Raw genomic sequence first — 16,343 nt, 5'->3', positions numbered from 1 at the left:
TAGGATAATCTGTTGAAAAGTTATGAATTTTGTAGTTTTTGTGCAGCCATCATTGGATGAGAAGACTACAACATTATTTGACATACACTTACATAAACGCTTTGATTCAAATTGGCCATTTCACTGAGAAACTCTCTCTTGTATTTTGATCAATACATCTGTAGATATGATAACAATGCATGCATGAAGATACTGAAATGATACTGTGGAATATAATACTACGTGTTTAGATAAGATCTGTGAGATATGTCAAATGATGTACATTGTACATGTATGACCACTGGGGATCAAAAGGACAATCTTTCTCAAATTTCACTATATGTTGCGGAAATGAATGAAAAGATCAACTACAGTGTACATTGGCATCATCAGGCCACAACACACACACACTCTAAGAGCCCGTTTACACTGACTTTTGGGCCGGCCTAAAAGTCGGTGTAAACGCACACTGGCCCAAATGCGGTACCAAATTTGGACCCGCATTTGGACAAGCTCCAGAGGTTGTCTTGGGCCAGCCCTGGGCCGACCTATTCTGGGTGTAAACGCACGCTGGCCCAAATGCGGTACCAAATGCGAGTCCTGCTTTCCTTTCCGCAGCGATCGTGACTTAATTGCGTAATGTTATGAGTGCTTATATCGTGCATGCTGTCTTGTCTTGTCTTGAAGGAGCAGAGAATTCTGTCCTGCAGTGTCTCACAATGTTTCATCTCTGTAATTTTTTTTCCTCACTCCAGAAAATTTGTGCGTAGGTAAGGATGGTGAGAAACTGTGAAATTGATTTTTGTTGGGTAGTGGTGGCGAATCGATACGATAGAGGTTCACGTTCACAGAATTGCATATGTACACAATACACATTTCCCGCGGGCGCGCTCCAATGAAATCATTGTTCACATGCAGAGCACTGCTACCATCAGAATATTTATATATAGGCCGGCCCAAATTCTCGGTGTAAATGCACACTGAGTACCGCAATTTGGGCCGGCTCTGGGCCGGCCCCTGGGCCGGCCCTAAAAGTGGTCAGGCGGTGTAAACGGGGGTCTAAGAATTGCTGATTTTTTGCATTGTGTTTCAGAACTTGATTTTGGACAGCTGTTCTCTTCAGGTGTGTGTATTGTACACATACAGGTCTTCCATGAGAATTGTTTTTTCCTGTCCTCTGGTTGAAGTGGTATAAAAGGAAAAAAGGAGTGCACGGGGTCCATTGTTCACAACTGAAGAACAGTGGTGGTGATCTGACGGAAATATCCACTTGACTGTATCATATTGTGCACATTGGTACAATGTATGTACATGTACATGTACATGTAGCCTGTACATGTAGTGTGCGCTAGGAAAGAATTGTCTGGAATCCAGGCTGATTTGTGACCTTTTTCGTCCAGTAATCAAGTGCACACAGGAAACCAAAAAATCAGAGTGTAACTTATACGTTTTGTACCCTACCTCCTACAATGTACATGTACAACATACATGCAGTGCATTTTGTTCTCACAGAAAAATGAGAAAATGAGATTAAGGTACAGCCTGCAATATGTGCATTAAAAACATGCAGATTACTACACATGTTGTATCTGCTTGTAAGTTGTATACAAGCTGTGTGCATGGCACGGTCAATAAGCCAGTTTGGAGATAGCTCATGTGCACATGAGTACAAATGACCTTTCACTTTTCTCAGTTGGTTAGGCACTTCACTCGATTCAAAGTGACATAATGCAGCAGCTTGCCCAACATAGTAATTTATGGAATTTGTATTCTAGCAAAGAATGAACCTGTGGAGATGAAGTGACCAGAATGGTTTGTCAATCAACACTTTGGGAAGCATCCATTTCATTGTGCTGTTATGAGTACCGGTACATTAACAAACTTTTTTCTGTTAACATTGCCAAATACCAGGCTTGCTGTCAGGTGGATGTACTGGGCAGGCACCATTTATATGGATTACATGAATAATCATTAACATTACAAATGCTCATCTCAGTGAAATTAAAAACCAACCTGTCTCCTCGGTACAAATGACCTTTTTCTGCTCATGCTCACACTGGAACCCCGAACTGGCTTTAATATTGAAAACAGTTCTGTATGACAAGAAAACTGGACCTGCAGTAGATATCTACATTGTGACTAGCATCATATTCCATATCAAGCCCATGCCAACTCTTAGGTTTTGTTTGTATGTCTTTCTATTTTGGCAAATGACATTTTGATCTGCGCACCCATTTTTCATATCCACTTGTGAGATCTGGTATCTGAGACAATATACAGAACATATATATATGTATATATATATTATTTTTTTTTTCAGTAGCATCCTGCCTTGCACAAAGGCTAGGTTTTAAGCCTGCACCAAGGAGAAAAACGCCATGCATTTAATGTATGCTGCCCTCTACACCGCATCACGTGTGTTGTGCATACACTGAAATATGCCTCAGCTTCCCAAAGGGCTATTTGCATAGATGACATTGCGGTGCATTCAGTCTCCATCCGGCAAGAGTACAGGGGGTGTGTTTACTTGCTGGGCATCCGAGTCTGAGGATTTCTCGTGCACATGTCTCAACACCATTGCATTATGCTCATTGCAGTAATCAATTGCATGCTGTTTTTCAGTATTATGTGAGAAGCATTCCCATTTAAATCCTGTATTTCCAGTGCATTTCCAGATTTTGTTTGTGGTATGACTCTGAACAAACTTAAATATGATTCATTGAAACCCACTTGAAAACTGGTGAAAGATTCTTTATGAAATCAAAACAACTGTTAGGTTTGTCAGAAGATTAGCAATACAAATTTCTGATTTAGTGGTGAACCATTGTATCTTTTTTTTTTTTTTATTTATACCCCCACCCACACATAGTGTGTAGGGGGGGGTATATTGACCGATTCGGGTTCGTTGAGGGCAGCAGACATTTTACGGCACAGGGCGCAGCCATAGTGGGTGTATCATGTGTATCAGCCGACCCCCCCCTGCTCTCCCCCACCCCCGGGCAACATGTTTATCACGCACTTGTAACAAAGGTTCGCGCACTAGCAAGCATTCGCGCACTCAGTACGAGACGCCCATTGGCTAACGCAGTTTTTCATTCTGCGCGCATGCTAATGTAGGGAGAGGGGTGGGGGGAGTGTGGAGGGGGGGGTCGGATGATACACCCAGTATGGCTGCGCGCATGCCAAAAGTACACATAGCGCGTCACAGAATCGGTCAATAGGAATCATCCTGAGGTCGGGCGGGCGGTCGGGCGGTCGGGCGGTCGGTCCGTTGCAAAATCTTGTGGGTCGAACTCCTCTCTCATTTTTTTGAGCAATTGACCCCAAATTTGGCATGTGTGACCACTATCAAAGGTAGATGTGCAAGACACCTTTTTCGTTAGTATCACATAATGCGTTGCCATGGAAACGGCATATTTTCGTAAAAAACTTGTGGATCGAACTGCTCTCTCATTTTTTTGAGCAATTATCCCCAAATTTAGCATGTGTGACTGCTATCAAAGGGAGATGTGCAAGGACACCTTTTTCGTTAGTATTGCGTAATGAGTTGCCATGGCAACGGCAAATTTTTTAAAAAATCTAGCAAAATGTTGTGGATCGAACTCCTCTCTCATTTTTTGAGCAATTGACCCCAAATTTGGCATGTGTGACTGCTATCAAAGGTAGATGTGCAAGACACCTTTTTTTATTAGTATCGCATAATGCGTTGCCATGGCAATGGCATATTTTCATAAAAACTTGTGGATTGAACAACTTTCTCATTTTTGGAGCAATCAACTTCAAATTTGGCATGTGTGACCGCTATCACAGGCAAATGTGCAAGAGACCTTTTTCATGATTATTTCATAATGCGTTGCCATGGCAACGGAAGATTTTCATATAAATCTTACAAAATGTTGTGGATTGCTCTAATCTCTTAGTTTTGTAGCAATTCAGTTTGAATTTGGGATATGCGATCAATGTAATGTATATTTGTGCAAAAACACATTTGATGTGTGTGGTGATGAATCTGTTGCCATGGCAACATAATTTTTTTTTTACCAATCATACAAAAATGTGTGGATTAGCCTAACTCCTTCAGTTTTCAAGCATTTGGCTTAAAATTTGGCACATGTGACCACCATTGTATGTAGATGTGGATACTTACTACTTCGTCATTTTTTATCAATGTGTTGCCATGGTAACAGCATAGTTTGAATGAAAGTCATACGAAAATATTGTGGATGAAGTTAACTCCCTTAGTCTTAGAGCATTTGACTTGAAATTTGGCACACATGACCACTATAGTATATAGATGTGCAAACTTAATCTTTCGTCAGTGATGAACAATGCGTTGCCATGGTAACAGCTTTTTTAAACAAAAAAACATACAAAAAATATTGTGGATTCAGCTAACTTTCTTTAGTCTTCAAGCGTTTAGCTAGAAATTTGGTACACATTACCACTGTGGTACGTAGATGTGCGAAGGTAATCTTTCGTCAGTGGTGATCAATGCGTTGCCATGGTAACGGCATATTTTTGAATGAAAATCATACAAAAAATATCGTGGATTCAGTTAAATCCCTCACTATTTGAGCATTTGGCTTGAAATTTGGCACATGCAACCACTATAGCATATAGATGTGCAAACTTAAACTTTTTGTCAGTGGTGAACAATGGGTTGCCATAGTAACAGCAGCTATTCACTAGAATGCATACAAAAATATTGTGAATTCAGGTAACTACCTCAGTCCTTTGAGCATTAAGCTTGAAATTTGGCACATGTGACCACTATAGTATGTAGATGGGCATACATAGTCTTTTGGTCATTGTTGATCAATGTGTTGCCATGGTAACAGTATGTTTTGAATGAAAATCATTCAAAATAGTTTTGGATTCAGTTAACTCCCTCAGTCTTTGAGCATTTGGCTTGAAATTTGGCACAGGTGACCACTATAGCATATAGATGTTCAAACTGAATCTGTCATTATTGTTGAACAATGCGTTGCCATGGTAACAACAATTTTTCACCAAAAAGCATGTGGATTCCGCCAACTCCCTCAGTCTTTGAGCATTTAGCTTGAAATTTGGCACACCTGACCACTATGGTATGTAGATGTGCAAACTTAACCTTTCGTCATTGTTGATCATTGTGTTGCCATAGTAACAGCATAGTTTGAATGAAAATCAATATAAAAATATTGTGGATTCAGGTAACTCCCACAGTCTTTGAGCATTTGGCTTGAAATTTGGCACATCCAACCATTGTAGTACATAGATGTGCAAACTTTGTATTTTCATCATTTTCGAACAGTGTGTTGCCATGGTAACAGTGCATTTTGAATGAAAATCATACAAACATTTCGATTAGATCCTAACTCTCTATGTTTAGAGTGTTTTTGGCTTCATATTTGGCACATGTGACCTCTACATTACCTAGATGTGCAAAAAACTCTTTTGTCAGTGTTGAAAATGTGTTGCCATGGTAACAGTATATTTTGAATGAAAATGATACACTAATATTTTGAATTCAACTAAGCCCCTCATCCTGTTAGCATTTGGCTTGAAATTTGGCACATGTGATGGCTATGATACATATATATAGTTGTGCAAAAACATCATTTTTTTTCTTAATATCCAACATTGTGTTGCGCCGTGGTTATACAATTTTTAATAAAAACCATAGAAATCGTCAGTTTATTTATCTTGCTCACTCAGTTTTTGAGCACTTGACTTGAGATGTGGGACATTTGACTAACAGTGAGCAATACATTTATTTACTGTTGGACAGTGCATTGCCTTGGTAATTTTTTTTTTTTTTTCATTAAAAAGTTAACAAAAATCCTGGTTGAGCTAATTTCCTCAGTTGTGGGTGGGGGTATATTAATGACAATGAGTGATAGTTCTAGTTTTTTACAAGAGAAGAGAGGGGAATAGGGGAGAAAGAGAGAAAAGGGGGGGGGGGGGGGAGCATGCAGTTTTTTGGTGAATGATTGGTTTTAGAAATACCAATTTAGAAGTCATTACTTGATGAACTTTATGAACCAGTTTGTAATCAAACAATGCTACAAAGCCGGCACAGAAGATTATGAGCTCTTTAAAAATTAAAGCTTGTGTTAGGGCCTTGTATTTGCTGGCTTACTTCAGGATTCAACCCTCACTTCCAAATAATGATTTAGTGAGAAATTAAATCAGTGCGACTTTGGTCTGTAAGTTACTTTCTTTAGCCTAATCTGGCAAATGTGTTTATGTGATGTCCAATCCAAGACATTTATTAAATTATACAACACTGCGATTACTTCTAGTTGTATGATTATTTCCTTTTTGATGATAGTATGGTCATGCCTTATTTGCATATAGACTTGAAATGTTTGAAGTTCCCTCATGCTATTTATTTCTTATCTTTAATTTGATATTTCACAGGGTGATAATTGATAGAGAATAATGACTTGTAAATTGATGGAAAATAGAACATTTGTTTTTCTTCTAATTGTTCTGATGTACATACAAAAACTTGTAGACTGCTGTGAACCCCCCCCCCCACACACACACACACACAATTCACCTCGAGCTCTTGCACAGCTCTCAGGAAAGAACCCACCAAAATATTGAGTCGTGAGCAAACACCAAGCACCTGAGGACCATAATCAATAATGCAGTAAGCTCTGAAATACTGTACTCAACATAACGCCTCCCTCAAAGCTCAGCTTTTAGGTGATATGATGCATGTTCAAAGCATATTTTTTTTCTGTATTGCTATTTATGGAGCCAACTCAAGTCTCATTTAGTTGAGTGCTCAGTTGTCAAGCCAGGGCACTTTGCTGTTGCCTAGTGGCTCATTTGTTTTTTTATTTTTACAAAAAACGTATGTCATTCATCCAAGGGCTTTCTTGAAGTTGGAAGTGAAGTTTTTGTTGTCGTAGTTTCTGTGAAGAAGATAATTTTGTTGTCGATGCTGTCCTGATCTGTCTGAGAGGAAATTCCATCATACAATTTGTAGTAATCAGTCATGTTAATATGATTTTTCACAGGGAATTCACAGATTACAATACACAGAAGTGTAAATTTTTATTATGAAAAAACTGTGAATATAAGATATTTAAAGGACAGTTTGTCCCAATGCTTTTCTATGAAGTTGTTGCACATATAAATGTACTGCATTTAAGCTCACACTGTAGGTGCATTACAAAATACATAGTGTATAAATTCATCTATTGGTTTATTGTTTGATTTACTGAGCGGAATGACCAGAGAAAAACAGGAGGACCTTGTCTGTGATTTGATGCTGTGGTAGTAATAAACAGGTGACTTGGTACTTGAATCCTCCATCAGCCAAAATCTTCAGTGAGAGGCGTGCACTGTATGACAGTGATTTTCAAATACTACTTCTTTGAGGATCCTGCTTTTGTTAACATACTTGAACACGTACATATGTGTTTCCATTATATGCATGTATGTGTATATCATATACACACATGCTACAAATTTTGTATGCATATTACATACATGTCTATACATGTAAGAGTTTGAATGCAAAAACTGATCTGCTTTTACCACTGATATATTTGAGATTAAATCTGCTGAAAAACAAGCAAAAAAGTCTTTGTATGTGTACAATATGTACATTGTACGTGTGCTTGTGTCTATTTTTGCACTGAATTCTCAATGTAAGCAAAGTATAGTTTACATTTGTAACATAAAAAATCTATGTACACTGAAGTTGACATTTACCCACATTTTGGAGATTGGACATTGTATGTATTACAGTCTCTGCTAAATCAGACAGAAATGATCGGTCAACACAACTTATGCCTATAGAAAATGGCTGACAAACGATGTTAATTTTTAATCTCTGCCCCACACTAGAAATTATTTTGCATCCATTGTGCCACCCAAGAGCAATACAGAGGATACAAGATATCTTGCGTGCAGTTTCAGCCAGTGGCATGCATACACACATACTTGATTCATATTGTACGAACTAGCAGGACTGGCAACGTTGATACTGGATTGTGAATGTGGAGGAATACTGCCTTTGTGTGTTGAAATACTCAGATATGACAGGATGGCCAGTGGTGTGTGCTGTGCGTGTGCATTGAACGCATGAGATTTGTTCGTTGAGTTAGTACTGCTGTCGGTGTTCAGAAAGCAAATGCCATGAGGGGCATCTTCTGAGAAAATGGCATTAACGTGACAACATGCTCATTAATCTAATGTCTCTACATGTGTAGGATGCTTCTACGTACTTTGCTTTGAAAGTACACACTGTTTGTGTCAAAATATAGTTGTTGTTTTTTTTTTCAAGTTACTCTTATTGGAGTAGAATGCAAGCCAATAAAATCTCTGTGCAGTGAGATCTTTTTATTTATTTTTTATTTATTTATTTATTTATTTTTTTTGCTGAGAAGGAAAAACATCAGCAACAACTTACAGACTTTTTGTGGCATTTTGAACACCCATCAAAAATTTGGTCTCTGACTGTATGAAGTGTTATGCATTGGGGTCAGTGAAGGAGCACATTTATAAGCACTGTGTGATTGACATCATTCTTTGAAGTGTATCAAAAGAGATGGAATCATTCATTTAAAGTTTGGCAGGTTTCCCCTAAAAAGTTCTCATACCCTGTAGAAAGGAAGATCTTCTAATATCTACAGGGAATTTATTCCCCCCTTTTTTTTTTGAGGGCATTCATATGGTAGTAAAATCAGAGTACCTGTCAATGGATTCTGTATTCATTAACACTCCTGATCATACATGTGCATCATGTAATTATAAGTAGCTGTTACATAAACACTGTGTATGTGCTAGTTGTCAGATTTTATGCTCATTTATGAATAAAGTAATCAAGTTGTGAAAGACTGAGAAATTTATGATATTAATATCAACTATTAGATGTACGTTGTTGCAGATATCCACACCCCTTCGTCTAGCTGGACAATATGTAGTAGCTAACAAGTATCATTTACAAAACAAAGGATGCAGTATGTTTTTCATTTGAAGCTGTTTTCTGCTCAATATCTGTAATTGGTGACTAGCAGGGGAGGGAGTCCACAGAATGTTAATCCAAAGGGCTTGAAATGATATTTAGGGTGTTGTAAGTTCCTTGACTTTCTCTCAGGACTTGCATGTCCAAGATAGCATTTGAGACCATGTGGTTGGAATTTTTTGTTTATTCCTGAACACAAAAGTCATTATTTGTTATATTTTATGGGTTAACAGAACTGCAAAGTGCATAGCCTCACTTTTGTGCCTCTTGTGCACAGTGTGCACTCAACTTTCACTGTCAAAGTGGAAATTTTTTGTGCAATTCGCATGACATGAAACTGGTGTGATAATAAAAAAACCTTGTGCAAATATTCTGCTTCTCATACATAATTTATGTTTTGATATTTCATCTCTTTGATTCAGGGGGAATTAAAACATGCAAAATTCATTTTTATCCAGCAAGAGTGTGCAAAAATTACTTGCGTGAAAAATTTTCACCACTGTACTTCAGTACATGCTGCTTTTCTTCATATTTCAGTACGTCTGTCAAATAGATAGTTACTCACTTGTAGCATGGTATGAGATATGAAAATTTAATTGAGCAATTACAGTAAATCTCACTGATGATAGTAATCTATCATCAGGTATTTTTGGCTTAGGTATGGGTGACAGTGCTCCCATGGGTAGAACATTCTGACTTATTCTCCCATGGAGAAGATAAGAAATGGTCCACTCTTTATTACAGGATGACTGACTGATATTTGACCAACCAATGTAATAGCGTATATTGCAAAAGACTTGGAAGACTTCAAAACGATGTGAAAGAACTAAAATAAAAAAAAAAGATGAAAAAACATCATTGTATAATCATAAACTTCAGTGAGATGACTTCTCCCATAAAGCTGTCTCCTCATGTAAATCTTTCCATTCATCATCGCTCTGTCTGAACCTGAGCAATAAGTTTGCACCAATCTTTTTCCTCCCATACTCTGTATTCTGAGACGATGGTGCTTAGAGCATGCAGAGTTTTTGACATTTCATTGAATCCCACAAGGTAATTTCAGATCATTTCTGTAGGCGGTAAGTAGCTTTACATTGTGAAATGAGGGTGAGCTTTACTTCCTTGAGATCGAGAAGAAGTGATGGCAAAATTGTCTGACTGCATCATTAAACTACGCATATCATAGACCTCATTACTTTGGATCCAGATTTTAAAAAAGTATAAAAAGAAAAAAAAAAACTCATTGAAAAGTACTGTAAAAGTGAAAATTTTTGTGAAATTTTCATGAAAATTTACAAGTGAGAAAATATCTGCTTTAACAGTAATTTGATTCACATACTTCAGGACACAGGGAATTTCAAGCAGCGTTATATGCTAAGATAGCCCTTCAGAGCATCAGCCGCACACATTCCTCTATTCTAGAGTAGATACAGTATGTAGCATGGACTAGCTGTATTGTCATGCGGAAGCATGTGGTGGCTGTGACTGGATGCATGCAAGAGCCAGCAATATCACTGGACACTGTATGTTACATCCATTTGAAAGCATCAATCGTAGAAAAGTTTAGACAAATATTGTCCTCTTGTGTAGTTGATAGGCATTTCTGAGATGAGAGTACAATGTTTACAATTGATGGACTTGATAAAAACAAGATATTTTTGCGGTATGAAATTTTTCGTGAATTGGAGCTGACAGCCTTTTTTTGTGAACCGTGGCTCTCACAAAATTTGTGACATTAAAATGCACATGAACATTCTCTATTTTACAGTATCCGTCATACAACCGATCCGACCTGGCAGTAGAACGCCCACCATTGATTGCGATGTTCCAGTCGCGTAGGTGCATGCAAAATGCATGATATTGCAGCGGGTGTGAGATGGTTGCCATATGTATACTGCATAAGCTGTTGTCTTTACGTACAGATATTTTTAAAAATGAAGAGGTCACAGACAATTTTCGCGAGATGCCGTTTTAGCAAATTGACACCGAGGCTATCGTAAAAGTTCTATTACCCTATTGTAGCTCATGCCGATCATGGCGGTCTAACTGTGATTCACAAAATTTGCAATCATTAAACCATCGTGAAAATAACAGCTTGTACAGTACATCATAGATTCGGCATACAAGTTGTACACATGCTCGCATGGGACATCACAGTAATGGTGGATTTTACTGCCAGGATGGATCAGTCTATAGCAAAAAACATTATCCTTGTCTGTTGGTATCCTTAAAGGAGTGATCTGCAGTGACACTGCAGGAAGAGGATGTAAAACAACAACAATAGATGCTGGATTGAAGGGACTTTCCCTCAGGGTGCTGAATTAACCTTTCACTTTAACACCATCCTGAAATCATATTGTCATTGAATGATGCCCATGGAACTAATGAAGTTAAATCACACTATTTAAGTTATACATTGTACATTGTATGCCAGGTCAGCATAACTTTGTACTGTCATGCAATTTAATGTGTTATCAGTCATACCCATACCCACACACCTACATGTACTCTCACACTCAGTTTTGATGGTGTGTTTCCGAGCATTTGAACAATGAAAGTATTGTGTTGTTATTGTATTATAATTACAGTATAGTAAAGGTATACTTTGGTACAATGGTCTAAGAGTCTTGAACAGTTAAGTGGCACTTAAAGTTTCTTGAAGGAAGACAAAAGCCCTTGAAAGGTCATAATTCATTGTAAAGTAAATTGAAATTAGGAAGTAACTGAGATATCTTTGCACAAATATGTTTTGGAGGCATTGTGGCTCAGTGGTTATTAAGACTATAAACTCTCAGTCTTGAGGTCTGTGGTTCAAGTCCACTGTCAGCAGCAGCTGTTCCTCGTGGCAAGGCACTTTATCCTCATTTTTATGAGAGTCTTGAATTCTTCTAGAGGGGACGTATAGCTGTCTGCTTAGTGGTTACTTTATAGTGGCACAGAAAAGTATATATATGCACAAAACAGTTTCTCAGCTCTTGGATTTTTATCAAATTTATACGTAACCTTACTCTCTTGTAGGAGAGTTGATCGTATCACCCGATGCTTCTTTTTTTTTTGTGGCTCTGAATTCCATACTCAGGGGATGAAATTTTGGCCAAAATTAGCACCAGTTATTCACAAAGTCCTGAAAATTACAAATTCTGTGAAATTATGAAAATCATTCACTCCAATTTTTGTAAAATGTAATTCAAATGTACCCCTCTCCAAAAAGTTGTCTTTTTTTCGTGGTGTAAAATCGCGTTATAATTCCGGACACAATTTTTGTAATGGAATAATCAACATCATTCGCACCTTGTCCTTGCAATAGAGTCGAAATTCATACCTGCGATTCACCATACACATTTATACTGAGCAGACGACAAAGAAAAAAAATCGGCAAATGAGGCTCAAATTTCGTATTTTGCAGTAAAATATCAAACTTGAACATTTCGAACAGATCACGGTATTAAAACCTTGCGATAAATCGACATCTTCTTCTAAATCTGAGGTGAAGTGTGAATTTCTTAGCGTTTTTACATTTCTATGTCGCATTTTTTGCGATTTTGGTCCATACAACGCTCTGTGAGGTTAGTCTACGAATACCCGCGCGTACTGAATATCATTAGTACGTGAAAATATGCGCGTCCAGAATTACCATGCTGTCCGGTAATACCATACCTGTATATACCCAGATACAACTTAGACAACTTGTACTTTGTGGTTTTGGCCTTCCATGTTTGTGAAAAAAGAAAAGTGTATGCCATAAATTCAACTGTTTGGGAATCCATTAGGGATGTATTGAAATAAACTTTGAGCATTACACATGTACACTGTATGTAATCTTCTACATCATCATTCTTATCTGAATCTCATAGACTGCTCCATGGAGTACTGATGCGGAATGCCACGGTAACGGAACAGAACCGCAGCCTCCTGGTGGAGACGCTGAGGTCCATCTCGGAGATCCTCATCTGGGGGGACCAGAACGACAGCTCTGTGTTTGAGTGAGTGTCCTCTTTACGTAATTCACCGCAAAGATTGCAAGCCTGTATATCAGAATGTCAGCTTGTATCATGCCGTCTGGAAATAGATTTGAAGCACAGGATTTGAGAGGTACACCATATGAAGTAACAATGCTTCACCAGAACTCCCAAGCTTTACCCTCAATAAGTCAAAAACTGGCGGAACAAACAAGTGAATTGTCATCAAATTATGTTACATGGAGAAGTGAAGAGAATTTATGATGAAATTCATGTGGCCCTTTCGAAAGAGAATGAAATCAGACAGAAAATTCTTGAGGTGTACCATGTGCAGTGGTAAATCAATATCAGAAGAAGAAGACCTCATTTTTGTGATCCTCTGATTGCAATGAACACACTTGTAAAGGCCAGTTGTACAACTTCCCCCTTTTTAATCAATACTTCTCCAGATTACGTAGTGAGGAGTGACAATTTTTTATGTGCGTGTGTGTAGACATGGTGCTAAAATTAGATGTTCATGTACTCTCATGCGAACGTGACATGATATGGTGATAGTTTCTCGAGGTAAGTTGTGATTTAAGCTTTCCGAGTCTTCCTGTTATTAAGCAATCACTGTTAGTATGTTTACAAATGTGACATTGTATCACAAGACCAAGAAAATATTATCAAGTAAGATTTTTAGTTGAGATCAGATCAGTAGCATATCATAACTCATCAAACTGGGACATTCCTCAATAAGTGAAATAATTGGTGAAAGATCCATCTGCTAGGAACTTTACTGTTTAGGATAAGGGTATGTCATAGTACAGTAACTGACTCATGCTTATTTTTTTTTTCACAAAAAATAGGTCTAGAACTTGACGGCAACCACTTGTATGGGATAACTTAACGCTGCACTCTGGCACTGGTCCGAAGGTCCCTAAGCAGTGAAAATCACTGTCAGACCAGTAACTGTTTCAGGAATGGACGAGATAAAACTTGAAAAACTGAGTACCTACTGGTCTGACAGACAGGTTGGACCAGTAGAGAAAAGGGTTAGTGTGCAGCCCTAGATAACTGCAAATCTTTATACTCCTACTCATACTCGTTGAGCACACTATCTAATATTGATTCAAAGTGCTGAACCTGCTGACTGTTACCAGAAGTTTTTGTAGGGTTTTAACATGCAGTTTCATAAGCCTTGTATGCAGCAAAGTGGAAAAAATGTCAGACTTCAAAATCATGGGTCTACCAGCAGTCTTAAAAAAAAACTACTTTCACTCAGTTTATGCTCACTAAACTCTCAGTTTAGTGAGAGTTCTCTTCAGAAGATAGCAAAAATTGGAAATCAATGTTGTGAATCCAAAGCACATTTCTTGGGCTACTGTGGGTACTGTATAAGCTGTTATTTTCGCATACAGATATACAGATACAGATACAGATACAGATATTTTTATTAGTCTTTCTTCCAACAAAAAAGATAATCATTTTCCAGGTGAAAAAATACAATACAAATTATACAAAGTATATATAATTCAGACATAAAAATATAACTACAACAATATAACTTAGCAGTTGCACGTAATATACAATCCACATAAATTAAAACACAATTAAAATATCTTCACAATCATAATACAGAGTAACCAGGAAGAGAGACTAATAAGAGATAAAAAGACAGAGAGAGAAAGAAATAAGAAAGAGAGTGAGGAAGAAAGAAAAAAAAAGGGAGACACCCAACTAGAAGTGGTAAAAAGAAAGGAAAAGTCTGATATAGAGAGGAGAAAAAGGACATCATTCATGCACTACACTGTGTTTAAATTAAATTACAAGAAAGAAATACATATACAAAGACTGCACTGGGAAAGACACAAAGACAACCTGTCGATAGTGCCCTAGTTAAGGACACAAGCTGGAATGCAGTGTTCAGGAGTAGCATACCTTCATGTAACTTCATGTAACTTCATGTAGATATTTTCGCGAATGAGGAGGCATTGGACATTTTCGCGAGATGTTGTTTTCGCGAGTTGAAATCGAGGCTGTTGTACGTGTACTATTACCATAGTGCATGGCGACATTTTCGCGTGTTGTTAAATTCACGGTTCAACAGTAATTCGCGAAATTCGCGAAAATTGAATCCTCGCAAAAATAACAGCTTATACAGTATTGTGATGCATGGTCCTACAATTTGTACATACAGTAGTACCTCTCTCAAATGGGAAATGAAGTGAAATGATAAAAATCTTTCCTCATTCCTGCACTGATTTTGCCCATCTATAGCTTCTTCCTGGAGAAAAACATGCTGCTGTTCTTCCTGAAGATCTTACGACAGAAGACGGGGAGCTACATCTGTGTCCAGCTACTGCAGACTCTCAATATCCTGTTTGAGAACATCCGGAACGAGACATCCCTGTGTGAGTAGGGCAATCTTTACACGCACTTGAGCCTGGATGGCGCTTAAGTGGCCGTACAGTGTACATGTACTTCTCGTTGACTACATGACCCAGATTGCAGTAGTGCCCCATCTGAGAAACCAAGTAGCAATGGATGAATTATCAGTACTTTATAAAGGGCAAAAATGGCATTTATTTCTATGCCTCTGCCGTGCTCTTTTCATCAATTACAGAAGAACTGTATATTAGGGCTGTTTGGGGTTTTGATAACTAAAGATCAATTTATAAAAAGGGTGAAACATACAAACTGAGAATTTATTTTATGCCAACATGTTTCGTAGAGTCATGAAGTTTTTAAATAACTGACAATATCTTTATTCCATGAAATAAGATTCTCATATAATGTATGTCATTTCAATTTTTATGCTCTTTCAGATTACCTCCTGTCCAACAACCATGTGAACTCCATCATTGTCCATAAGTTTGACTTCTCTGATGAAGAGGTAAGCACAGACGTACAATAAATAAGTTGATATTATAGTTCCGTGAAAGAGATCTAGGAACTAATATCACCTTTCAATAATAAAACATTTCTTATGCTTGAACAAGATATATCCTGGCTCTTTCTCTTGTGTGAGATTCAAAGTGTCATATGTAGTGGGTGAAAGTTTACTGCTTATGTTGCTTTGAAATATTTCAGAATATTTGTGTGAACTACCTGTGTGCCACATTATTCTGAGTCAGCATGAGCACTTTTGGAAAACATTATGTTTTTCAAAGCCAAAGCAACTTTTTATAGAAGGATTTTAAATGCCAGAAATGCAGTTACAGCAAAGTTTTGTAGAAAATTGGAAGCTTTGCTGGGATGTAAATTTTATGACAACGCTATGGCTGTGATGCTTTTAGTGTTGTGTGGCATGTCATGGTTTATCTACCGGTTTGTGTGCTGTTGTGTGCTTTAGGAAAGCATACAAAGTTGGCAAGCTGCTGACTGAGTCAGGGTGCAAAAAAACATGGCACACAGAGTTAAGTGATGGACACTTCTGAAAATGCTGATGGTTTCATCTG

The 16,343-nt window shown here is 37.8% G+C and overlaps 1 protein-coding gene across 1 annotated transcript in view; it reads left to right on the top strand.

Annotated features, from left to right (window-relative positions):
• The window catches only part of LOC139724445 (protein CLEC16A-like), a 254,765-nt gene that overhangs the window by 19,222 nt on the left and 219,200 nt on the right, over positions 1-16,343 (top strand). The window contains exons 2-4 of the mRNA XM_071635587.1: positions 12,799-12,927; positions 15,163-15,296; positions 15,711-15,778. Of these exons, the coding sequence (XP_071491688.1) occupies positions 12,799-12,927; positions 15,163-15,296; positions 15,711-15,778 (331 nt within the window). The remainder of the gene's footprint in view (positions 1-12,798; positions 12,928-15,162; positions 15,297-15,710; positions 15,779-16,343) is intronic.

Source organism: Diadema antillarum, unplaced genomic scaffold (assembly GCF_040938485.1).
Source record: "Diadema antillarum isolate AM-2024a unplaced genomic scaffold, OU_Dant_1.0 scf00000214, whole genome shotgun sequence".
NCBI lineage: Eukaryota > Metazoa > Echinodermata > Echinoidea > Diadematoida > Diadematidae > Diadema > Diadema antillarum.
This window is presented reverse-complemented; position numbering and strand designations above follow the sequence as displayed.